The following is a 27,411-nucleotide window of genomic DNA, read 5'->3' as shown; positions in this document are numbered from 1 at the left end:
ACAAATTTGGTGTTCAGTTTTTATTTCTTCAGAGCTTATGATGACAGAGAATCAGGGAATGCCAGAGCCGTGCCAAATTTATTCATCTTTTAAATCAAGTCATCGCCTACTCCTAATAAGTAATTGAGCATTAAGTGTTACAATTTCCCTGACCAGTATGGTCTGAAAATGTGAACTTAATGGCATCTGGAATTCAATGCAGACGTTCATGGATGCAAATTTGAATCAAACAAGGATGAAAACGTGCGGTGGATGAACACTCAACATACAGTGTTAATTAACGAGGGTCTTTTTCAATGTGCTACAATTAAAGCGTTCAAGGGAGTAAATGAATTTCGCACTCCTGCCATTCAAAGTGATATCCGTGCATATTCAATAAAATTTTACGAGAAAGATTTATTTATTCTATCTTAACTCCAGTCTATCGATGTTGAAAATTTTAAAACTAAGGTTTTTTTAATGCATTTTAGATATATAAAAACACTAATTCTTCATTGACAATGCGATAATGGTACACTCCGCTATTGCAGCCATCATTACACGCAATTTGAATTTTGCGGAACTAAACAATGAACTTCGATACGATTGAAATCTGCCTTCTACATGCTGTCTGCTCTCAAGCGCTGTGTTGTTGCGCTTGTTTATTACGCCCGTAGTATTCGTATCTTGTATCTTGAACGGCGTTGTCCTTTCCTTCGAGATTCACTTCACCAGCTGATCATTATTTTTCAAATGCAGCAAAATATAAGATCGTAATGCAAAATCCTTATTCACTCATTATTCTCAACCACTGCTTGTCAAACTGGTCATCAACGTGTATTACGCCGGGTTACTCGACCCATTCACCTACCATGAAGTTGCCGTTTATGGTTAATGCAGGGCAAGAGCAGTTAATGAAACTTGATACGACTTCGTCAAGTACGAACATAGACGATTACGTTCAGACTTGAGCAGACATGAGGTACTCCCAGCGAAGAGCAGAACAAGTCATAATTCTTGTATAACAATTGCCTCATTCACAACACTACGAAAAGAAGCGCTTTACCTGTTGGACAACAGATCGCGACCTACAGACCCAAAAAATAATGCGTATGCACCCATGCACTTCCAACTTAAGACTTACCAACACTTAAGTCAATCAAAAGAAAACAACATAACTTCCTTCTAAGAAATTTCGATAAGTACGCGACTTTTAGTTTACTGAAGGCTCCTGACGGTTTATTGGATGAATTATTAAAGGCCTAAGAGCGCCCATTCCGACGTGTACGCTGCAAATACTTTATTAATCTGATGCTTTTTATGCATGCTATGGTACGCCTGCAGCAAATACTTAAATATCCAAAATTGACTTCTCGGCAGGGAGGGTGAAAACAAACTCGTGTATCTATTTAGCCTTTCCCCAAACATCATTCCTTACTTCTAAAATACTCTTAAGAGTATTATTATTCGCACCGAAGAGTCACAGCGGCTTTGTGCTCCGTATGTCAGTTTATCTCATTAGAAAGTACATATTTAATTGACAATTCCAGCAGGAGGCAATCGCTGTCGGAGGATAACACAACTTCAAAACAACGGGAGAATAATTTGGCCAAAATGACACCAAATATAAGCAAAGCCAAACTACTGAATAGTTACATTAGTAATATACTTTCGTACCGCATGACAAAACTGAGCAACATCGTAAACAGAAGTCTGCACAAACAACAAAGGCTATTTATCCATATAAACGAAAAAAATAAGCATTACGGAAAAGGAAAAATTATCGCTTCTTTTATAGGTCATCAGTTTCATCAATGCAAGTTACGACCGCAACGCCCCCTCATGTAAATCGCAAACTCGAGAACACTAACAAACTTTTTAGGGCAAATGATTTAATATAACTTTTAAATAAACTAGCAAACACATTGAGCAACGTTCACTACCAGCACCAAGTATAAACTAATTATGCTGAGTTCTAAACAAGCATTGCAAACACGCTTTGGAAGGTGAACGTCGACATCGGAGACGGATTTACGGGTTATCTTCTACGAAATTTACGACATCCATATGTCCTTCACAAAATAACATTTTTACATCAATTTCCACGCGTGTTACCCATTGAAATAGTTTGGGGAATACGTAAAGAAAATTTAATCTTGATTGCAGGTTACTTATGTCGTTACCGGTGATAATATCGGCCGGGCTTGCAAACGCTTTTGAGGTGTACACAGCAATTAATGAGAAATGACTTCAAGCATATACAGGTATGTATGCACCCTGTAGGTAGGCACTCTTTAAACGGCTGTCCATCTTCATTACACCCCTTAGATAGCAATATGAAATACTATACTTCTATTTTAATTGGTTCAACTTTAAAGAGCACGATAATCCACTCCTCACACTTCTGTTTATCTGGGGGATAAGCAAAATTATCTAGGTTACACCAAATCACGGAAGACTGCATTTTCCTGTCGTACAGAATTTACTACTGATATAAGAAAAAATAAGAGCCTTCAGTAAACAAAAACACGCGAGTATTCGGCTGTAGTCACGCACAGTTCTAGAAATATTAAGGCACAGGTTACCTCCACATCCAGACTTCGAACATGTTTACCAAGCCAAAACGTTAAGATTCTGGACTAAATATTCGACTTCGTTCGTTCCGGGCAGCGACAGGTAAATTCCAAATCACTCGTCACAGAACGCAAATGTCCGAATTTCGGGCTAAATGAAATCGCGCTAAATTTTGTGACGGGTTGTATGTATTGCAATGCATCTAAACCCTAAAAATCACCGTCGGGGGATGTTCTTTCTACTGCCCCTCACCAGCTCCCAGAATGATTAAGACTGCTCGCTCAGTAAAGTATGAAAAGACGTTGAATTTCCTTTGTATGAAGATCCTGCATAAAAAGATTTTAAAATAATAAAAAAACTTATATTATTTTGATGAGATTAAATATTTTTGCAAATAAGTGGTTCAATTCAATAAGTGTCCCACTCAGGGAGACTCAAATTGTTCAATGAATGACTTTATTTGCAAAAATGATCATTTCAGAATCATTACTATTCACTGAATTTTGAAGACAGTATTGAATGTTTGGCATAACAATGCAACACTTGGTAGTGACCCTAGTCTTTCTAAACAGTACATTAAGCAATGAACTTCAGTTTCACACATATATTTTGAATGGTTAGTTCTTAAGCTACTTCTCAATTTACCAGAGTATGTCATTTTCTGTAATGAAATAATTCTAGCTGGTACTTTCATGTCTTCCTATTTACAATGGAAATAAACTTAAAAGAAGGTGAAATACCCTACAGAAATTTATGCTATGCATAAATATTTTATATCACAGCTTCCAATAATTTATTGCCCCATTTGGATGAATATTCCATAGCTTCTTTAATTCAATACTATAATTACTATTAAGTTCAGCTTATTCATTGGTTAAGAGTCAATCATTGTGAATTAGAAAAAACAAAATGGACAGAAAGGAAAAGAAACAATGAAGTACTAGGGATGGTAAGAGAGAAGATTGTTGGGAGAGATTCATTGGAAGCAAGAAGAATGGATGCAGAGCATTTCCATTGAGGAAGGAAAGTTTCAGTCAGTTAACAGAGGGGAAAACAGCAGGCAAGTGAGGTAGGGAAAGGAAAATGATAGGTATGCTGGATGGAATTGGAGGCATGAATATGCACAATTTAAAAAGGTATATTGTCTTTTAGTGTGTTTGGTTGTCTTGTAAAGGTGTTTAGTCAATAATTGCCCATCTGTAACTACAACAGTGGACTTACATTACAACAAACCATTGGTTAAGTTAGGAGAAGCCCTAAAAAGGCAATTTTTTCTAAATGTTAACTTTTTTATGATGGTCACAAAAAAATATTTTATAAGTTTTTCCTTGTTCCTACATTTCAGCACTGGAGATTCCTTAAGCTTCAGGCATTACGATCAATGCCATGGTTCCTCCAAGAATTTTAATGATAATGTTCCCAAAATACATCAAAAACCATAATTCAGACTGACATTCTCATTTGAGAGAAAACCAATCTCTTATCATCACATTTCCAATTCCACTTACCTGAAAGCTAATTCCCATAATATTATGTAGCCAAAAGATAAATAGACCAAATTTCAAGTGTTACGCTCCATCAGGTCCCACCCTTACATTCAGCAATCCCTAATGCACGGCTAGCACCTCCTATCTGCAGACAGCCATTTGGATTTGATGAATGTAACACAGTATTTTAGCAATAACATACCCAATATATGAGGCACATCCAAGGAAGCAAATGCCATAAACAATCTAACCCCCCCACTTCTCGACTGACGGGAGGCTGGCCTCCCTCTCTCCTATACTCTAACCCCCTTTTGGAATGTTCTTAGCACAGTTCTCTTCTCCCAAGTATCGTTACCCCCTACTATGTCTGCTAGGGCGGAGTAGATGACCTCTGCAGGAGCCAACAGTGCAACAGGTTATCATGTGGTGTACAGCATAGTATCTTAATTTCTCTTTTCCAGAAAAGGACATCACCCACTCTGAATGAATACAAATGACACTGTCCTGCATGTGAACACTTTTGGCATGATCATTGTTTAATATTTTGTACTGGCATATTATTTATTCAACATCATTTTATTCTAACAATGTGAATACATAGGGAAATTATCCAACAACCAAAATCTGAAATCATGGTAGTTCATCAAATGATGGACACACCGTAATGTGTTTGGGACCATGCAACAAAATGCTTTGTAAATCAAAAAATGGAAAGTAGCAGTCTTTATTATGGTGATCAGGATGAGATTTGGAAGTGTATTCAAGTAAATAGAAACTTCACCACTATTCATCATTAGCAATACCTTTATGGCCTGCATGATGATAAGGCTGCACAGGAGGGCAAAAGATTACTTACAGAGGATAATCAATTTGGGTTCAGAAATGGGAGAGGCATGTTCGATGAAACTGCATTAATGTCACTAATAGAGATGAACATAGAATACAATCAGGATGTATAACTGCTCCCTGAATTTCAAATAGGTGTTCGATAAGAATGAATTGGGCAGAATTGGTGAAAGCAATGTAGAAAATAGGAGTAAACTGGAGGGAGAGGTGACTTACCCCAACCTGTATAAGTCTTAGACTTTCTAAGCTGCAAGTACTTCTAGACATGGTGGGGGAGGAGAGGGGATTGTTGGGAGAAATCCAAAGCAGGTAGAAAAAATGGAGGCAGAGTATTTTGACAGGCAATGGAATGCTAAAGACTATGATAAGAGGGGAGAATGTTAGGCAAGGGAGAAAGGATAGGGATGCATATTTTGGATGGAATGAAGTCTGAATTGGAGAACAACTTATTGCAGTATAGGGCTGAGAGGTTTTATCTTGTTAGGAGAGAGAAAGAAATTTTTTGTTGTTCAATCTTTGCCCATCCAAAACCTACCCTAAACAGCTGAATACTAATAATAATATTGTATGCACTTTGGGCAACACAGTACACATGTAATTATGTGAATAAACTGACCATACTAAAGCTTGTGTAACTCCAAACTTAACTTGAGAAGAGTAAATGCATATAGCAATAATTTTTCTAAATATACTAAGAGTAGACTACTCTAAGTAAAGTGTCATCACAAAAGTTGTGTTAATTGCATGTTATAACTGATCTAACACTAGATGTCAAATGTAAATAACTATAAATATCCACAGATATACTGATGAGGGGAAGTGGATGTCTAGTGTTTAGATCGTTGGACTACTGACCAGTTGGTCCCAGTTCAACGCCCATGGATGTCACAGAGCACCATCGGCTTCATCTAAGATGTGTGATTTTTTAATACCAGATTTCCATGAAGCATGAATATCACTTACTGCTAGGCTTAGTGCTGGGTTAGCTCTACCCTCTCCTATCACACCAACATTTAGGCTGATAACTGTCATTGGTGTGCTGATTGTCTTTTTCAGAGGATATGAAATGCATATCCATAAGATACACGCATCTGGATTGGGTGTAGTAATGTGTATATTTCGATGCCCAATGCATATCCTTTGGTTTTTTAATGCTGTGAGGTTTTAGCCAGTAAAACCTTGAAGAGCAGATTGTGATGTTGAACATAGTCCAGCAGCACAGAAAATATTAGTTATTATGGCATTATTGTCACACATTTAAAACATATTTTATTCTTTTGTCATAAAAATTCTCCATCTTTCGTTTTTTCTAGGCTTATTGTAATATATCAAGTACCATTGTTTTACTTTTTGAAATGCTTACAAACTTCCAGGAGCAAATGCCACATACATTTCCCAGGCTCTAGAGATGAACGACTGTTTGAAATGAAAAACGTTTTCATCACACAACTTTTCCATTTAGCCAAAAAAGTATGCAATACAATTGAGCATTTCATTCAAGGGTAAATGTCTCATGTGTCATGACAGGGGAATTCCATTTGATGTGCAGAAAACATGCCCCGTAACTGTTGTCTTCTGGCATTAGAAACCACTGGTAAAACTCAATACCTTTACACTGTCCACCAAACTTGAATGATGCACCATGACATTTTAGTTCACACAGGTGAAATGCCAGAGGTATAAGGGTTCTTCCTTCTCTCTACCTCATCCGGACTTAATATGAATAGGATACTAATGTTTGCCATGGAAAATATAGTTTTAATCATCAACCTCCCTTCAGTTCAGGGAGGAGAGTATATCTTTGTTTGGTTAACTGCCAATTGTATTCTCGACATACCTCTCCAGAGGTCAACATAGTATTTGGGTGTCATTTGTTGGTATGCCAAAATTAGGAAATGTGGAAAATATTCATTTACAATAGTGCAAACCAATATCCACTGAATAAACAGTATCATACTGGCTAGCTCAAAATTTTGGGCCAGAGCCAGTTCAAGGAGGGCAAAGTTTGGTCTATTTCTTGTTTAGTAAAAGGAAATAATTCCATAAGTAAAAATTACTTGGAAAAAATAGGTGTTCTATAAACTCTATGTATTTTTAAAAGTGTAACTTTTATTGAGACAATAGCCATGTCTACCACAACATCATGAAGGTTAATTCTGCCTATTAGGAGATTGGCTGAGAAAATGTCAAATGAGTATTTTCCAGAGTTGCCACGCCTCTTCCAAATGAAGACTCACATACTTGTACTGGTTTCAGCTTTTGCAAATTCTGGTGAATTTTTCACTAAGCTAGGGTGCCTCACTTAAGTGGCCAATTGTTATCTTTACAGCCCCCTTGGCTCTTGAGAATACCATCAAAAAAGCATCAATAGGCCAGTTCCTTTGAAGATTAGTTGTAAAAAATTCTGTGGTTCCCTGTTAGTATATATAACTTTAAGAAATACACCACGAGACATAAGCAGAAAAATAATAAACAACTAAAAGCAATAGCAACAGCCACACAGCATTGATAAGAAGTGTTCTATGGTGTTTGTCCTCTGACAAATCAAAGAATTTATGCATGTGATATCTTGAAATAAGAAAAACAAATGGAAGCGTGAACTTCAGTGGCAACAAATGGTACCTAATATGTGAACAGTATGGGGCCATAGTGCACAACGAGAAGCAACTTCAAACATAAATTGGTATTCATCACAATTAAGAGTAGGGGAAAAATATACATATGGCACACCAGCAGTTGACATGTTACAATACTCAATATCATATCAGATTGTTGCTTTCAGACCCAGGGGGATGGGGCAGTTTGTATCTATGGTTTATACGACTTACCTGGCATGTAATTATTTAAGCGTTTTACTATGTATCTCCAGTAATATTACCAAAAATTAGAATATTATGGTGTATAAAGCTTGCAGAAAGAATTGATAAAATCCCATTAGCCAAATAGAAAGCAGCACATTGAATGTGTTGGGGCACAATAAAAAAATTGATATAAATAACATTGTTCCGTAAGGCTCAAGTCTTGAGATCATTGCTCTGTCTTTTTATGGTCCATGACCTGCCCAATAACATTCCCTGTTAATCAATGCTGTTTGCCAATGAAACTACTTTTATATATAGGAGTAAATATAAAAACTTGAATGAGGATGAATTAGGCATTACTCTTGATCAATTCCAAATTCCAGTTCGGGTGTTTAACTATCCCAAAATTCCTATCAGTGAAAGTGAAAACATAACTACAAAGGGCATTATTTGCTAATGCACACTATGCATTTTTCCAACACTATCTTACATGCAGTAACTATGGGACAATTTCTTTAGGGCCAAATCTGTCCTCTTTCTACAAAAGAAAGCAGTCACAATGAATTTGTAATACAGCATCTAGATATCAGTGTAACCATTGTACCTTTTTAATAGAATTGGACTGTTTACAGCCCATATATTTGCTATCCTATGTGATGTACAAGACTATTATAATCCTGTTACAAGATCCAATGCATTCAATAACAAAAAACAGAAACATAAGCTAAATGAACCTTAGTATAAGACTTGAGAAAGTGCTTGGGCATCACATTATTTAATAAGCCAGTTTCTACATATGGCACCAACATTTTAGCATTGCTCTCAAGAATACCTTCAAAAATGCATCAATAGACTAGTTCCTCTGAAGATTAATTGTAAAAAATTCTATAGTCCCCATTTATATAAATCACCCAAGATTGAAGATCCTTAACAATTAATTTCTTCAGACTGACACCAATGACTTGGTATTTAAGTAAAATGAATTTAAATTGTGTATGGGTACTCTTGTTTAGTGTTTTCAATATTTTTTGTGACAAATATTCCAGCATGTAACCATCTAATGATCACTAAAGATAATGACTATGGAGTTGATCACTGCCATATATCTACTGACTGAACGGACCAAGTCAATTCCGTAGTCATATTAGATGCTGAGATTTTGATTCATTTTGAATTGTGCTTGCGATGCAAATATATGGATGTTAGCTCCATCACAAAGGTGAAAATGATGACCAGAAATATAACATTAACAGAAAGCCAGGATTGAATATTTTTAAATGCAGTGCTAATGATTTTGCCATAGGGTGATCAACTTAGTGACAAGAGATTTATAATTTCTTTAAAGAGAAATAACATTACAATGGGATCTTTTGTCATAATGCAGGGTATTTTATATAACCTTATTCCACTGTCAAATTCTTTGGGGTATCATGAAATAACTTGCAGATTAAAATTACCATCTGTTGAAGATCATACACATACTGTCTAAATACATTCTAAGACAAACCAATATTAATTACTCCATTAACAATATAATTACTTGGATAAAGGCGTGTAGCTGCTTTATCAGCTAGAAATGCCATCTGGTGCCTTACCCATGCCAAACAACTAATATCAGGTTTACCTTGATGAAAAATGTTTTTATGAGTCAGCTCTTCTCTAGATGTAAGGTTATGACAAATATGTTTACAAGAATGGAATTATGAACAATATTATTCATATGGCAATGATTAATTAATGAAGTAAATGTAGTCCATATGTCTTCACCATGGTAACTTCCTGGATAAGGAAATCTTTTTTAGAAAAAAATTGAACTTCACTCTGTTCACATGGAAGATGGCAATAATTTCAATTCAATTACATTTCATAGAGTTGAAACTAATTGTGATTTAAGATTAAATTTTGTATATATTTTTAGAGGCATAACTTTGGAAATAGCAATTATTACATTTTCACAACAGATGCCACTATGCAAGAGAGACTAAATTTCCCCAAACAAGCACACACAAAAATATTGAACACTGGTTCAGGCTGTAGGGAACTCTACTTATGCTTCCTTTCTCTAATGTAACCAGTTGGAAGGTCAATGCCTGAAATTCAATTCACTTAGAATATGGTACTATATTCAAGCCTATTAGTTGATAGCAACAGGAGTTTAAAAATATCCCTTATCTTAAATAAAGGCATTCTCCCAATTGAGTCGAGTAAAATTTGCTATTACTGATAAGCACATATGGAACAATTCTGACAATTAGTATTTTAATTAATGTGCCCTTAAAACTGTGATCTGACATTTTCCATGGAAAGTCAAGAGAATAACATTTACACATAAAAGCTTATAATTTACATTGCTTTAAGGTTAGCTTGTAAACCAGAACAACACATGCACAGTGGATACAATAAAAAGTTCTAGTCTAGTCTACTTAATGGGCAATATACTGTCTTTGTAGGACACAACTTCAACCTCATCATTAAAAAAATGTAAGAGATTGTTTCAATCTTCATTTGGAGGAAAAAATCTAATCCATCAATTTTTTTAAGCCTAAACCAGTGATGCCCTAATTCATTGAGAAAGAATTGAGTCACAACCAAGGCATGGAAAATATTCAAAATTGTAAACTCTCAGTAATAAGTAATGCCTATATTTCAGATTGTATTGCACACAAAAAGAACATGTAAGGTAATTATGTTAACATCACACATTGCCTCTTCCATGAACAGGCATAAAAACTCCCAATACATGTACAGGCTTAACATTTTGCAATAAGACCTTATGTCAAGAGGAAACTACTTGCGAGTACACTGCCAAAATAAACCAGCATCACCGAAATCCTTCTAGGAATACACTACATTTGCAGTGTCCTATTGATATGCTACCCTTGGTATTCCAAGTGCTTTTTTGCATTGTTATGCGGCTTCAGTAGATTTTTGGCAACCAGCCTTGATGTTTTAAGGAAAGGGAGTGAGTGGCTGGGAAACATGAGCCTCTTTTGGCACTTGTGGTTGGGACTTTGATTCACTTCCAAATGTGTAATTGCAGAAACTTAATATGGTGACAAGTATTGTAAACGGATATGATGGTCACACACAAACAATGAAACTACCCAAGACGCCATTATAATAGTTTTGCATAATAACTAAATGTGAAGTTGCCTAGTGACGATCACTGCAGTTGATGTGGTACATTTCTTGGAGTCTGGGTCAATATAACATTACTGGTTACTGTTCTTATTACCATCCACGTACCCATAAAAATCAATAACAAAGGTAGTAGCAATATTTTCGGATTCCTCCAACCCTTAACATATGTTCATGAATATTATTCTCATTTCTATTAATGAGAAAATGGCTTCAAAGTCTTTCTCTCTTGGTGGCCACTTGTGTACCTGACTTTGAAAAAAAAATGCCAACCCTTCTAATGCCATATCATTTATTTTTATGTATGTAATATTTCCTAAATATCTGGTTTAATAACGCAAGTATGATAGTGTTTGTAAATTGGAATCTCAAATACAAAATAAATTAATTAACCTTTAAAATGGAATATGCGAGAACATACGCAGGCCTGCCACTTTATTCTTTATTCCCTGCATTTTTCAGACCAAAAATCATGCCTTCCCATACTTTTCCTTAAAATTTATCTCGACACCCCCATGCTACAAAATATCATACTCTTAATTTATTTAGATGCATTTATTATGAAATTTTCCAGGATATCGTATGAAAACCTTAAGGTTAATTTAACAAAGTTTGTTGAAATAAGTTTGATAGCAAATATATAATGAATACTTAAGGCAAGAAGCAATACATTTCCTTTCCTGAATAATTACAGCCTCTGCCTCCCTTCATATAATACAGGACAAATATTAAACCATATCCTGTCAATGAGTAGAAATAAAAATGCCCAGGAATAATAATTTCCAGTAATTTTCCCAATATTCCATTCCAATTTTCCAGATGGCAAGTAGCAGCCCTGCAATGGCACTCGCCCATTTCATTTGAAATATGGAACTAATTCTGGTAACTCTCCTGTTAACCAGAATACAGACACCTTATATTCTTAGTGAAATTAGCCTTCACCATTAATGGAACCAATTGATTTTTACCTTTTATGAAATTATTGGCCGAATAAGAACATAAAAACCCAATAATAAGGTACAAAAGGAGACCATGTGCAGGCAAAAACATAAGGTACTTGCTTGCTCAACTCCAACCCAAGAAAATGAAAAATGATTAAACATGTCTATTCCATACTGACACATGTAGGGTTCTGGTTGACGATGCTTTCATGTCACACATAGATAGTAGTAAAACGGATTTGTAGGCCAATCTTGTTAGATTAAGTTTATTTCAGATTTACCATGTCAGTACGTTGGAAAAAGCAACTATGCAGATGCACTGCTTTAAGAATAAGATATAAGGACTGACCAAAAATTAACAATCTTGGAGGCTCTAACTAGCAGATAGGCAGCAATCCTTAGGAGTTTGGTAAGTTATGAGGATACTCGAAAACATCTCACTAATAACACGCTGAAACATTATTAAGTAGGCTTAGAGATCTGAAAGTAATGTATTTTGACTGTGTCTAAGATTAGTGCGGAGCAGCATAAAGATGGCTTCTCATGCCATGAACCCAGACAATTGCTGATGTTAGTCAGAATTGCAGTCCCCACTTTCTGAGGAGAAAACTTCAAGTAGTGTGTCATCAGTATAGAATTTACCATGCTGATCAGTTGAACTCTTACCACAAAGAAGCAAACACTGATGGAAAATTGCTCTAGCACCCTTCACCAAATGAATCTATATTTTTGCCCACAAGTTGGATATCGGTGGGGGTAAAAATGTCATTCTATAAGTCACCCTTGTGTGAACAGCTTTTTACCCAAAGAGCTTCCTTTAAATTCTTTCCTGGCATTCTTTTAAATATGAGCTTCTTACTGTAGAAAACTAGTTGAATATACAATTTCTTAAAAGCAACCACACCCTGAATATAAGAAATCAAGCACATTACATTTAGGTTGTGGCCGCTTGTGTACCTGACCAGCATTTGTAGAAATGCTTACATAATTAAGTAACTGACATATGATTATGACCAATATAAGAATTAATGATCTTCTTAACCAAAATTATATTACGAGTACAACAACAAAATGGGTTATTATGGCATGATTAGCAATTCTTCAATAAAAAGACCAAGTAACTTGGCAGACTCATTACCAAAGGTAATACAGAGTAATAATGAAGCCATAGCAATTCAGCATTCGGTATTTAAACTTTACTGGAAATGCATTCTTAACAATGATAAGTTCAACAAAAAAAAGAATTAAGAGCTATACCAGTGGCTAGTAAGATTGGCTTCATTATTGGCGACAGATGACAGTGGCAAGCTAATTTTTTCAAGGGCATACTGGGTGGCAGTTGGGACTGTGCGTATGTTAGATGGTCTGCTGACAATTCAGCCCCACAGTCAAGAGAGTCAAAGATTTCTCAGAAGTTCTACGGAGCATCAGATGTCTCCATCTGCACAATGCATTTTTTATAATCAATAAAGAAAGATTATGGGGACACAGACTAGGATCTTTAATTCACATAGGCATGACATGGGTTTATTTGCAGAGTGCCATGCTTTTAAATCCTACATATGTAATAATTGCTCTTTCTGCAAATTAATTAGTTTGCCATAGCATTCACCTTTCTTTTCCTTGAATAACATCAACAGTGTTTACAGTCAGTAAAATAAAAATATCTTTTATTATTTTCAGAAAATCTGGAGGGTAGCGTTGCAGTGCTTCACTGTAAACATGCCAAGTGTTATGGTAAATTAATCCATGAATGAATAAACCATCACATTAATAAAAAGGCAATTCACTTTGATCCATGGTAATTGGAGGGAAGTGTCAAGTAATTCCATTTATACAAGGTAATTCAGGAAGATTGTAAATTGCTTGGCGATTTATGCCATGTGATTTAAAGTGGTTTTTGGTCTATGGACATACACAGTCAAAACTTCCCAGTTGCAGAATTGTGACATTGAAAACCATTCCATCAAACAAATCATGCAATTACCATAAAAATGCATCAGTGCATTGGGACATATTCTTAGAACTAAGCTGACCTATTTCAAATAAACAAATCAAACATTTCTTTTTGCGAGTACCAAGCATTTTTGTCCACTGATCATTTCTCAAGATGACACCCAAAATTTACTGAACAATTTCCATTACCAAAATTACGGGTACAAGCTCTTTACTGAGAATTAGAGTATTTAAGCTTATTTTGATGGGGTATTTTATCCTCGGGGCAACAGATTATCCCTTTACCAATGCAAGTCCATGGCTGTTTGGTTCACATTTCTTCCCCACTCTTTCCCTCCTATTGCTTCATAGGATTAGCTCTAAAGAATTTCTTTTTGGATCGGAAATTATTATTGGTATTCTACTGGCTAAGATGAGGGGTTTTGGATGGACACAATATAAAATGGTACAACAATACATTTCCTCGCCACTCCTTAACAAAGAACAGCATTATGCCATACAATAAAATAAGCCCGTCTTCAACTCCTTATAATTCCTCCCTTCCCTCAGTTCGGCCAAAATCCCTATCCTATTCCAGCCTCTTCCTCGTTTGCATAACACTCTCCCTTCTGTCACAGTCTTGAACATCCTACAGCTGATCAATATGATTTGCATCACTTTTTCCTGCCTCCTTGTGATTTATCCTAACAATCTCCTCTCCTCCAACACAATACTCAGCACCTGATTTGTTTTCTTTTCAGTCCACTTCACCTTCTCCACACCTGCATTTCAAAAGCCCCTAATCTACACCTATCTTCCTGCTTAAATGACCATGTTTCCGCACCGTACATAACTATGCTCCTTATCTAAGTTTTGACTAGCCTTTTCTTAACATCCTCACACAACGTCCCAACCTCATCAACTCAACATCTCAGCATCATCAACTCTCTCCTTGTGAATGTTTCTTTGCTGAATGCATATTCTTTTTCTGTTGCTACTACTATAGTCATCTCAGTCCAAGACACTTCACATCAGTACACTGTTTCACCTGCTCTAGTATAACAACTCTTTATTTTTATATTTAACTTAGTATTCCTCTTTCTTGAAACCACATAACCTTGTTTGCATTTAATCTCATCCCATACCTCTCATCGACTTCCTAATGCACTCGGCAATGCTTGCAACTCCTTGGCTGATGGGCAAGTTTCGTCATCGACAAATCTATATGACTACATGAATTCAACTAAGGCTTTCATTCTTATTTGTTCAATCAATTCCTTTCATGTCTTTCTCCTTTCAGAACCCAAACACAATTCCCTATAAAATCATTTACCCTTTTATTCACTCTCATATTAATGACACTGAGTACCACTTTAAATGCATGCAAAATCAAACTTATCGCTATTTAGCCCTCACATTTAGCTGCCTTCCTTTTTTTTGGTCTAGAAACAAACACTGATCTGGCAAAATCTTCCAATCGATTCCTCCCTAATTACTGCTCCTTAGTCCATAGTACTCAATAGTCCATAAAAACTCTTACTTCCATGTTTTCCTAGTCCCTTAATCAAATCCACATAAATGTTTTCTACCCCATGGTCTTATTTGATTTCAATTCCTGTACAACCCAACAATGTGTGCAGAGGTATCTTAATTTGAATTCAGCCATTGAATGGGACAGATAAACTCACTTACAATATCTTATGCACACACAGTACATACCCATTTATGCATTGATGGATATGTACTTCATGCAGGGGTAGAGAGTTGAACTGTTAACCAAAGGCCCAGTTTTGAATCCCATGCATGCCTAAGGGCATCCTCAGCATCACCTATGACGTGTGACCACAATTTCCTGGGAAACCATAGGTAGCACAGGGAAAGGAAAAGGTCCTCCTATCCCCATTGAAAAATTTCACAAGCTTTTAGGCTTAGTATTCAGAGAACTCTACCATTACCAATCACAATCACCTTTGACTTGATAACTTTATGGTTTTTATTTCAAATATTGTTTATTTTCTGGTAATCTGCCACTTAAGGTAGCTTTTGGATGGACAAAAGGCGCCAAATGGTTCAGCAACAATTCTCTTGTCTTTCTCAACAAAACAGAGGCAAATATCAAACCATACACTGGGCCCCTCTTTATCTCTGTATACTTCTTCCTTCCATTCCATCCAACATATGTTTCCTAAATATTCAATTGTTCCCGGCTCAACTTTGTGGAAATTCATGTCAATTAAATGAAGAATACAATGTATCTTTCCACAGTCCTTTATTGACGTACGTACAACTGAGTTGTACATGAATAAAGGACAGTGGAAAGATACATTGCATTCTTCATTTAATCTGTTTCCTACTCAGGCCCTGTCCTCATTTGCCAATCATTTCCCCCTCTATCAAAGTGTTTAACATCCCACGACACATCAAAATGCTCACCACCCATATTTCCCATCTATTTTTGATTTCTCCCAACAATCCCCTCTCTTCCCTCACTATACTTAGCACTTCTTCATTTGTTTTCTGCCCTCTTCACCTTCTCCACAGCCATATTTCAAAAACCTCCAATCTATGCCTATCATCCTGTTTCCATGACCATGATGCCATGTCATAGAAAACCACACCCCATATCTAAGTTTTGATTAGCCTCATCTTAACATTCTTACTAAATGTCCCTCTTATTAATTCCCTTCTTCTTGCGAAAGCTTCTTTGCCTAAAGCAAATCTTCTCCTAATGTTCCTACTGCTTCCACCATTTTGGTCCAAAACACTCCCGAGGTACATAAACTGTCCCACCTACTCTAGTTTTTGCCCTCCTATTTTAAGGTTTAGCTTAGCTTCCCACTTCCTAGAAAACCACATAATCTTTGAAAGATCTGATATTTGAAACTTTTTGGCGGAACGGCAATCAGCCCTGATGACGATGACCGAGTCGGGAATCGAAAGGTCGGCAGCTATGGAGCCATTGACCCGGTGGAAGACCCGAGAAGAATTCACCCACATAATCTTTGTTTTATTTAACTTTTACTCTCATCCTATACCTACCACACTGACTTTTTAATGCACTCAGCAGAGTGTGCAACTCTTTGGCTGACTGACAAACTAAAGCTTGGTCATCTACAAACCTGATTTTATGAATTCTCCACTAACTTTCACTCCCATCTCTGTTCATCCCATACCTCATTAACCATTACCTCAACATAGACGTTCAACGACACAAGTTGCAGTGGACAACCCTGTCTTATTCCCATACTGAATATTGCCCATTTGAAACTCTCCAATTGCCACTTGCACCTGAGTAATATGAGATGTACAGGCTGCGGATTAGCCACCTATCCCCTAAACTACTCCTATTTTCTGCAATATATTCAGTATTACTACTAAACAGGCAAACATCCTAATTTTATTCTATGCTCCTCTCTATTAGAGCCCTCATTACTGCAATGTCATAACTAATTTGGCATCATTAATTTTAATAAGAGAACATAACGCATGACTTTCTGAGTATCAGCTAAACCTTGTATGCAAATATAAAAGACTAAGATTTCAAAATTTAATACAGTTAACATCAGTAATTTGATATGAAACCTAAAAGGAAACAATCAAAAAATTGGGAATAATCAAAATTAGGTAACATTAAATTCAGCCAGTTCTTACAAATAAAATGGTGAAGTAATATCTGCTTGGATAGTGAATTTATTATTTTCATTCAGAATAAAATTTTTAAAGGCTCTAGGGCAAGAGATTAAAATAAAATTTATGCAAAGATTCTGATTATTCAATTGACCAGGAATTTATTACCAAAGAATGAGTCTCAAATTAATATATAAAAAAATTGGGCGACCTAAAAGTTTTAGGAACTCACAATATGATGCCTGTTCTTTCTCTAGAATATATTTATCAGCTGTCCGTCTGAACTTAAAGCAAGTCAGACATTTTGTGAGTAATTGTTGATGCCTGGCCCTTAGCAGTGAAGGTTATCTAATCTCAACTAAAGGTGAAGTGTAGTTTCATTTGGGTTCAGTGAGTCAGATGACTGTGTATTTTTTATGCATCACATTAGTCCAAGGGACAATTTCTAACTACTCTTTCAGTACCCTTCTTCAAGCCTAAAGTCAACATAAACTCACAGAAATCTAAACTTAAAATTTGATCCTGTAGCACTTCGCATTTGATTTGTGATCAAAATAGGGCACAAAATGTGTCAACTTTTCACTTAAGCTGAAACCATGAATTAAGCAATTTTCCTCATGATTCAGGTGGACTTGATGGAAAAGAATCATACCAAATCCGAGCCAAAGCATATAATGAAGTTCACTGAGTCATGCCTTTGGAACTGCTCTTTAAGAACAAGAAATTAATTTCAAATTGATACACACTTAAAATAAAATTCCCTTTTCTGTGACTAGTAATCCCACCTCCAAAATGTCTCTTTGTTGAACAAATTCCAGCAAGCATAATGCAAATTTGCATGATATTTACATTATCCTTGCATTTGCATTATCTCATTTTAATGCAAATTTGCCATACCATTTAGATATGCTTAGCTTTGTAAGGTAAACCAATCCATTTTTTTGAATGGTCAAATCAGGCAAATTCATTTCTTAAAATTGTAATTGTATAAATATAACTGAATTTCTTCCCATCTCCTTAAAATATTAAGTAGGTATTGAAGAGTGAAAGAGAGTATGTTCTTCTCTACTGTCACCATTAAAACAAAGTACCTTATGATGTGCAATCAGCAATACTTAAGCCCAACTAGGGAAAATGTATTGGAAAATTAAAGGGATCAAGGGGTACACTTCCCAACTTGACTCCCTAAACACAGAATGACTCCCAGTAAATCCGTTAAGTATGTATAACAAAGTCAACATTTACTGGCTTTGACGGTGTTATTATCAAGCAAAAGAAATTATTACTTCTCATCATTGCTGGGGTGTGCCATTTGTACTTCTTTCTATTTTTTAAAGCTGCATTTTTGTCAAAAAAACCAAATATGCAAGAATAACATTTTTATTTTTCATCCATTCTACATATGACAATTACACCCACATGACTCACAACTTCCACATGGCTTCTCTAAATGCCTGCCTAAAAACCTACCTGAAAGCAATAAATGCATCTCCTTGCTCCCCGCCAACAATGTGGACACCACCTTCTGGAATGGACAGACCCCTGAAGTACTGCCTGATGTCCAGGGCGTTTGCTGACCATGGCAGATTCTGCAGCCTGATTATGACACTCATCTTGGATATCCTTCAGTACCCTTTTCTTAAAGATGTACTACCTGCGAATCAATTCAAATTGCACCAGATGTTGCAGATGAAGTTTAGAAGGTACTGTAACATGTCTATGCCTTACACTAACACTTTCCAGAGCAACTTGCTTCCCCCAAAGTCTACATATTCACACACTGACTCTTCAGTGCAAAGTGAACAAATTGCAATTTAAATACACCCCCAATCATTCACTTGATCTTGCATTCAAGGTGATTAATGGGTTTATTTGATGACCTCATGAACATTACCTCAACTAGAATTTGATATCAAGTAGAAGGAAGACTAATCAATGTGAATCAAATAGTCAAATGTACAACTATACCATTCTAAATAAAACTATATCTATACTTTGCTTGCGGAAACAAAAATTCATTTAAATGGCCATAATAAAAATCCATGGCATGGGTCTGCTATGCAAATGTCACCTCTCTAAACAGATCCTTTCCATTTGCAGATTTTACACAATGCCATCTAGATGAGTTTCAACATTTGAAAGCACTCATTCCACTGATAATAGAGACTTTCACTGCATCAATATGGTCCGATTAAATGTATAGTCAATTAATAGAGTTGTAAGCATGGTGTCATAGAAAATAGCACATATAAATTAACAAATATTAGCCACATCAACAGTGTTTGGAAGAGCCATCAAAGGATTCATTGGAGGGCTATAACAAGAATCTGTAAAATAATAGACTATACCTGTATACTAAGAAGTATACTGAACATTATATTTCATCTTATTCATGTTTATCAATATTTTTATACAATTTCTAAAAATGTTGGATCAATAAAAGTGACAAATATTCACTAAATAATTAGATCATTTTTCAAAAATAAATTTTCTTTCACTCAATAAAGGGAAGTTTATTGTGAAGGGGGCAGACCCCACAATGCGTATATCGTGGGTTCAAATGTTCCTTCTATTATATAAAATATAAAAATGAGGCATGAAACCAATAATACCTAGACCAATTTTACAGAAGTAAAATTTTTTATCCTAAAATGCTACATTCTCATAATGACTTTTCAAGGGCTAAAGTTTTAGACAGTTGAGCACAATGAATTCTGCACATCCTTTTTTTACACTGAAGTGCTAAGCTTGCATTGGATGCATAAAGATCAGGGGGAAAAGATGAGCACCGACGTAATTAATCAAGCTAGTCACACATTCTCCACATCAAGCATTTTCCAGATAACATAGAATTTCAATGTTTTAATATATTTTAATTAAAAGTTTGATTATTTACATAACTGCATTATTTTCTCATGTGGGCTATTCAATATTTCCTCAGAAAATTCAAGAGATCATATATAGTAGTGGAAAAGGTTTACTTTTGGTAAGCCTGATCTCTCACCAGAATCCTGTTTAAGTTTCAATCATATCCATCACGTGGTTTCATTTTCATAGCTCATTGAAACAAATAATTTTTGCTTATTGAAAAAAAAATGAGTTTTGGGTGGAGATTGAACACTTCCATTTAAATGGCTAAACCCCAAAAGAGATAAAAGCCAAGTTGGATGAAATTCATGGCACACACACTCCTGTGTTTGAGACTGTTTAAACTTGGCCCTACATCTAAAAATGATGAACATCATCTGAAATGATTGACTAAAACCACAATATGATTTGGAGTGATTGATGAATCAAATTTTGCAAAATAGTTGAGACCACAAAAATATCACAAGATACATGGTGTTTTCAATTTAGCACAAAAAATTGTGCTTTAAAAAACCTCGCAAGATGGGTGCCACATTTATGCTCAGTGGATAACAAATGCAGCTGTTGCGGTTGATTAGAAGGCTGATTTGGTGCTTTTCCATCGCCATCCTGACAAGTTTCTGTGCCGATAGATAGCCAAGGATGATATGGAGACATTACTACACAACAGTGACAGAGGAACAGTGAGTTCCTACAGGCAAATCGCCTTTAGGCGCTGTCACCCCCTGAAGAATGCAACTCAGCTGAAGAGGTAATTGCCATGGTTTTTTGGGATGCATGCGGAATCATCTACATCAATTACTCACAACAAGAATACACAATAAAAGTAGAGTATTATGCATAATTATTGCACCAGTTGAGCAGAGAAATTAAGAAAAACCATTCTCTTTGGAAAAGAAAATAATTATCTTTCATCAGAAAAAGAATGGGTGTACACCTGCACTGTTTTTAAGGCGTACATTATGGAATTAGTTCTAATAATTCAACACCCCCCTTATTTGGCTACCAGCAGTGTTTTCAACTTATAAACTTGAAAAAAATGGCTCAGCGAAAAACATTCATGTCGAATGGGGAGGTCATTGCCGACAAAGATGCCAATTTCAAGGGTCTTGCGAAATCCTACTTTTAGATGGTTTAAAGTTGGAGAAATGCTGAGAATATTTTGCTTGGCTAAAAGGAGGATATGTTGAAACACAAATTAAACCTACCGAAAAATCGATATCAATATTAGAAATATAAACCAAGAGAAAGCTCTACAAAAACATCATTGGACTGATGGAGTTCATGATTTCCATAATGACTGGTCATTTCCTGGGACCCGGTCATCATATGTCATCACGATCAAAGAGAAACTCCAAAATATCTTGTAATCCTAGAAAATTACCAGCTTTCTCACAGAGGGTGTAGTAACTGAGATGAATTCCCCAGTTTTCAAGGCTGAGTTGACACCCCTGGCAACACTAATGATGAGGCGGCTCAACTAAGACAAAGGTCAGCTGGCAGTGTAAAGCATACAATTGAGACGGGTTTCAAGGGAATCTCTAATTGGTCATTCAGCTAAAGGTTTTTTTATCAATTATTAAAGTCACACTAATCGTGCAATAAGAATAGGGCATCTTTAAAACCTTAAAACAAAAAGTCCATATCTTCAGCAATAGCTAAATATTAGCCACTATCCAGCAAAGTTATATAAATAAGGCTAAATAAATAAATGCTAAAATTAACACTACACCTTCTAGCCCTGTGCTACTATTTGATGCACAGTTGAACCTTGCTTAGCAAGCACCTCGACTAGAGAGTTTTCCCAAAATGCAAAGATTTTTTCAAAAAGGACCCTCTTAATGACTGAAATTTTGCGTGAGTAACAAGGAGAGAGGGATTCTCAATATTATTGCACACTTGCCACTTCAGTTTGTGAATTATGAACGTGTAGCCAGAAGACAGCCATAAGGGAATATAAATAAAAAAAGAAATGAAAATTAGGATCACTGAAAAGCAGGAACAATGTGCGACCATGGCAGTGCAAGCATTTACAATCAGTCAAAATGAAGGATTTCCACTCTCTTCAAGGATAAGACTAAGGAGATAGAAGCTTCTACACAATGATTAAGTATTCTCAACGATGTTGAAAGGTTACTTCTTAAATGCAGAAACAAAAAAAAATTGCAAGGCGATGCTATTAACGAGAACATTATTTTTGAAAATGCAAGATTTTCACTGACATCGTTCAGATAATGCCAAGATCATCAATGGCCGAAAAAGAAGTATTTTAGGGAAGCTGTGGGTGATTGAGAAGTCACCATTCCTCACAGCATTGTGAGGCATGGAGATTTCAAGAAGCTTGTAGATTCTGGAAGTTACCTGCTGTGACAAGTTTTTAATTGTGATAAGATAGGTCCTTTAAGTTTTTTGCAAAAACAAAATCGTAGTGCCAGCAAAAAGAAGTCTCTTGACAGTTTAAGTAAAAAAGAAATACAAATAAAAAATAAATATAATATATTTTATTATTATATTTGAATTCATAAATAATAAACTAATTATTTTGATTCTTTTTTGCTTTCTACAATTCAAATTTGATTTCCAGATTGACTCATTCCTCGAAAAAAGAAAAGATGATTAACAATTTCAACACAATTTTCTTTGAATTGATGTAATAATTATCATATATAAGCAAATTGGAAAGAGATTTGAAAGTCTTCAAATTATGACATTTTACCATATATTTATGCCTGAAACTCCAAAATTGAAAATTTATTTTCATTCAACTGAATAATTCTTAAGTTTTGTATACTCTCACTATATGCAAACTATTTCACACATCAAATTTAACAGTCTGGGATCTGGAGAAATACGTTGAACAATTAATTACAAAAACTCCAGAAGACAATTGACAGCGAAGTCAATTCATCCATATCTGCAAACAAGGTTTGCTTGCTCACTCCTTGTTGTACCCATCAAAGCAGCAGCAAGATGCTTCATGAATTTTCCATTAGGTACTTCATTTCTTAAAACTAATCCCATTATACCTATTAATGATTCTTCTGAAATGGAACTTTTGCTCTACATACACACAAGGAGGCTTAGTTCTGGATTAACCCAATCGTGGTTTCTTCTCCCAATTTTACAAGCCGAAATTCCTATTTCTTTATGTGAGGATCAAATGAAACTTGACACCCTTCCATTAAATTCAATGGCAATCGCTCTTCTCTTGAGGAAGGGCCATAACTGAAGACTCCCACAAAGATTCCTGATCTACCTAGAAGCACTTAGGAGAGGTAATTGGCTCTGTTGACATGCCATGACAAGGGCACAGAACAAGAGTAGCCTAGCTATCCACAGAATCACTCAATTAGTACCATAATTTTGAGTTTTATTAACTGGCTCCAAGGCTGAAGATGAAACTTTTCACAACTGCAGTAATAAAAATCTAATTAAACAGAAATTCAAATGCTTGATTCCCCCTCCAGTCTCACAAAAATTTCACTCTCTGAGAATTTTCTTAATTCCATGTTTCCTGTCATCACTCAATGCACTGCAGTACCATCACATCCACCATAGTGAACCCTGAGTAAGTGCAAGGGGTTTTAAAAGATCAAAAACAGCATGCCACCACTATTAAACTCTCCTTCTCTTCTGCAGAGCCTTGATTTGGAGATGAAAATTATCCAAGTAGTTTTTGAACTTAGATGAAAACCTCCAAAATATCACCCATAGGTGAACAAATACTGCATGCTTTAAAAACTTAATGCTAATTTGGAAAACTATGATAACCAAGTCCCAAAGCCTGCAGTACTTCAAGCAAATGAATATGAACATGACTTTTGTGCATGACTAGGCATTCGACCTTTTCATTTTTACGAAGCAGTATAATCATACATGTACTTCAATAGAGGCAAAAGTAGTTATTTTATTATTATAGCTATTTAAACATAAGGAAAAGTGCCATAACACACCAACAGATATTACTTCGCAGCTTTTCCATACATATAGAGAAAAAAATGACTAGGCCTGTTTCAGGTTCACCATAATGTTCTCACCACTGGCTCTCAGAACAGATTCATAACACAGGGGTCTAATGCTTGAGAATTTCCAATCCCAATGTTTCTACCAACAGATTTGTAGAGGTCTTTGATATAGGGTGGCCAGCAGTTAAATAGGTTCTAATACCAGCTTTTCATGGATATAGATTCTTTTTTCAAGGTTGAGTGCTATAATTTCCACTATTATGTATCCCTCATCTAATGCAATGATTTAAGTTTTCATGAGCAAATATTTCAGCAGTTTCCCATGTAGCATAGGCATTAAAGGCCAGATAATTTAATAATAATAGCTAAAACATTGAAGGGCTTACCTAATTAAAATGCCAGATGTGCTAGAGAGCTCATTTGGAGTTTTCAAATATTTTTTAGCGCCTTGATGAATGTCAACTGTGCCATGAATTTTTTTATCACTAGAATTTGGAAAATACCAATTCGTTAACTAGTCAATAACAGGCACCCAATGTTTGTGAGAAACTCATTTCTTTTGGCGAGTATTTATCTAACATACTATTTTCTCACAAAGAAGTGCATAATAATAACTGCTCATTTATAGTGCACCTTTAGTTCAGCCATTGCTTTGCAGCACGACAGTTGGTCAGCCCAATCATCTGCACACAAATACCCCCATCAGTTAACACTCCAGACACACATGAAACGAATAACTCTTTACCTTCTTGAAGAATACATAAAACATACTAAAAGCAGCTTGTTAAAAAATTCACTAAATTAATCCATCATAAGATGCTTTTCCTTGTTTTGTCAACTTTTTTCTCATAAAATAACATTGATCTTCCAAAATCCTCAATTTTGCAAGGTTTTCTGATCCACAATTTTCATGGGGTGGCTGGCCCAGTTACAGGAACAAATCAAATGAAAGCTAAATTACAAATGGTAACTTCCCGGGGATACCTAAATGGTAATATGATACTATTGGCAGAGTATTTTTGGATAAAATTGATGTGATTACTTTTACTCTTTATAAACCTTGTCGCACATTTTACTCGATCATTCAAGATGGCATAAGTGCTGATAATGGGTTGTACGTTTTGCAAGACTTCTTCCACCATATCTAATTCCAGACCTAATTTGCCAGACGAATTTGAGCAGATAAGCTTTAAGGTAGATATCATTTTGTAATTTCATCCATCACCAGTTATGAAGAAGGTATAAGAGCAGAGAAATATCGAGAATAAAGCTAATTCCCCAATGGTCTCTTATGACAGCATCCGATACCAAGCAACACAATCACTGAAGCTACTCACTAGGTCCAACAATTCCAAGATGAACTGTCACCATGGGTGGGTATTATTACTGGAAATAAGTTGGCCTCTAAGTGGGGGGGGGGGAAGGGGGTAATGCCCGCGAATCCCATGAGCCACAGATATGCCTGTCATAGCTACTGGGATTGACTTTGTATCTCTTTTACTTTAAGAGCATCAGGAAGAGAGCTGATGAAGGTCTCACATTGAAGTTTTTGAATGGTGGCCTCTAATTGACAAGAATACAAATTTAAAATTTATCACAAACCATGAGAAATTCACAACAGGTTTCCATGAATCCCTTTCAAAACACTAATATTCTTTAATTGCAAATCTTAATTATTTCTTGGTAATAAGGAGCAGCTCAGAGTTTATAATACTTAGTGATTTTGCTATTAACTACTTCATTTTGAAAGATGCTGCTTATGGATATCAATTGAAATAATGTATAATTGACAATTCACCTTCATCTAAAAGGGGTGACAGCAGTGAAAAGTTGCAGCACGCCAAAAGTAAATTCTGTTGGGCCAACTCTTGGCACTGTTTTCAATGGGTACTTGCACAATTAATCAGGTGGCACTTCACCACCAAAGTATTCTTTTCTGAAGTGAAGTGCACAATGGACTTCTGTCACTTCTGATCACAAGTCTGTGATTACATTAGGAAGACTTAGGTGTCAAAGTAGTGCCATCTAATCGAAACCTCCCATTGATTCAATGGAATTGATGGCACTGTGAAGAGGCCAGCTGAAATGAAGCCATCACCTTGTTTACTGCGAGCAATTCATGGTACTCAGACAGCTTTATGGGTTGACTGCAGCCAACATTAATTCTATGCAGGGCACAAAGATGAGAAACTTAACAGGACAGACTGGACTATATCTGCAAAGACCATTGACACCATACCAATTGCACTTCTCATCCCAGTGGGTAAGAGTAAAGGGCTCACTAGACAATACTCCTTCCCAGCATCTTCAATGGAGGCAAAAATAATGCCATGATGATCTTAGCTTCATTGACTACCATTGGTTTCATGGCATGTCAACGTGGTGACTTCTGGTGCCTGGAATAAGTTCTCACTTCATCTGAAGATGAGCAAGGAGTCTAGGAAGCCTTCCTTATCTCTGTGGACTTGGTCCAACACACACACCCTGCACCACTTGGCATTCTTAGTATGCATTGGAATGGCATCCTCGTACATCAGTGCTGGCGAAGCCAGGATGAGAAAGACAATGGCATGGGACTACCGAAGGAGACTGTACCACCACAGCAGATGTAAATGTTTAAAACATCCTGAATTTATTTTTGAAGACACCTGTACAGCAGATTGGCTTGGAAATATATTGAAATTCATTGCATTCCATTTTTTGAAATTATTTTTTCAAGTGATCCCATTTTAAAAATGTAAGCTATTTGAATGTTCAGAATAAAGATTCTTTTTCAGAAAAAACTTGGTATTTTTTAAGCGCTATCATATCAAAGTACGGTTCAAGAACTTTAATATGAGACCTTGACCCAGCTCTCTTAACTAAGCTCTGAATTAGAAGCACTGAAATTTATTCAGCTCATCACATTTTGATTTCTCTCAACAGCTGTAACACCAAAATAATGCATTACAAAATTAAATTACTTTCCTAACAGATGCGTTTAAAATTCTTAGTTGTTTACACTGTTGCTAATGGTTAATTGAAAAATGTTAATTTCTTGATTGATTGGAAACAATTTGGCCGAGAGATAAGTAGTAGTAATTTACATTTCTGACACTTAAATGTACAGCCATCAGGCCACTTTCACATTAAAGGAATCCTCTCAAAGGATGGATTTCTAATTCTTTGATACTATTTATAATCATACTATACTTGCCCAGCTTCGTAGTGGCCAGGCACTGTCCACATCTGCCAATCCATAGGTCAAAAG

The 27,411-nt window shown here is 35.9% G+C and overlaps 1 protein-coding gene across 1 annotated transcript in view; it reads right to left on the bottom strand.

Annotated features, from left to right (window-relative positions):
- LOC139692519 (RNA-binding protein 12) overlaps nt 1-27,411 on the bottom strand; it is a 42,492-nt gene that overhangs the window by 4,764 nt on the left and 10,317 nt on the right. The window contains exon 2 of the mRNA XM_071590739.1: nt 18,799-18,982. Within this exon, the coding sequence (XP_071446840.1) occupies nt 18,799-18,941 (143 nt within the window). The 5' untranslated portion in view covers nt 18,942-18,982. The remainder of the gene's footprint in view (nt 1-18,798; nt 18,983-27,411) is intronic.

This window comes from Hetaerina americana, unplaced genomic scaffold, assembly GCF_022747635.1.
Source record: "Hetaerina americana unplaced genomic scaffold, ioHetAmer1.1.p SCAF_4, whole genome shotgun sequence".
In the NCBI taxonomy this organism is placed as follows: Eukaryota; Metazoa; Arthropoda; class Insecta; order Odonata; family Calopterygidae; genus Hetaerina; species Hetaerina americana.
Note: the sequence above shows the minus strand (reverse complement) of the source record. Positions and strands in the feature narration are given on the sequence as shown.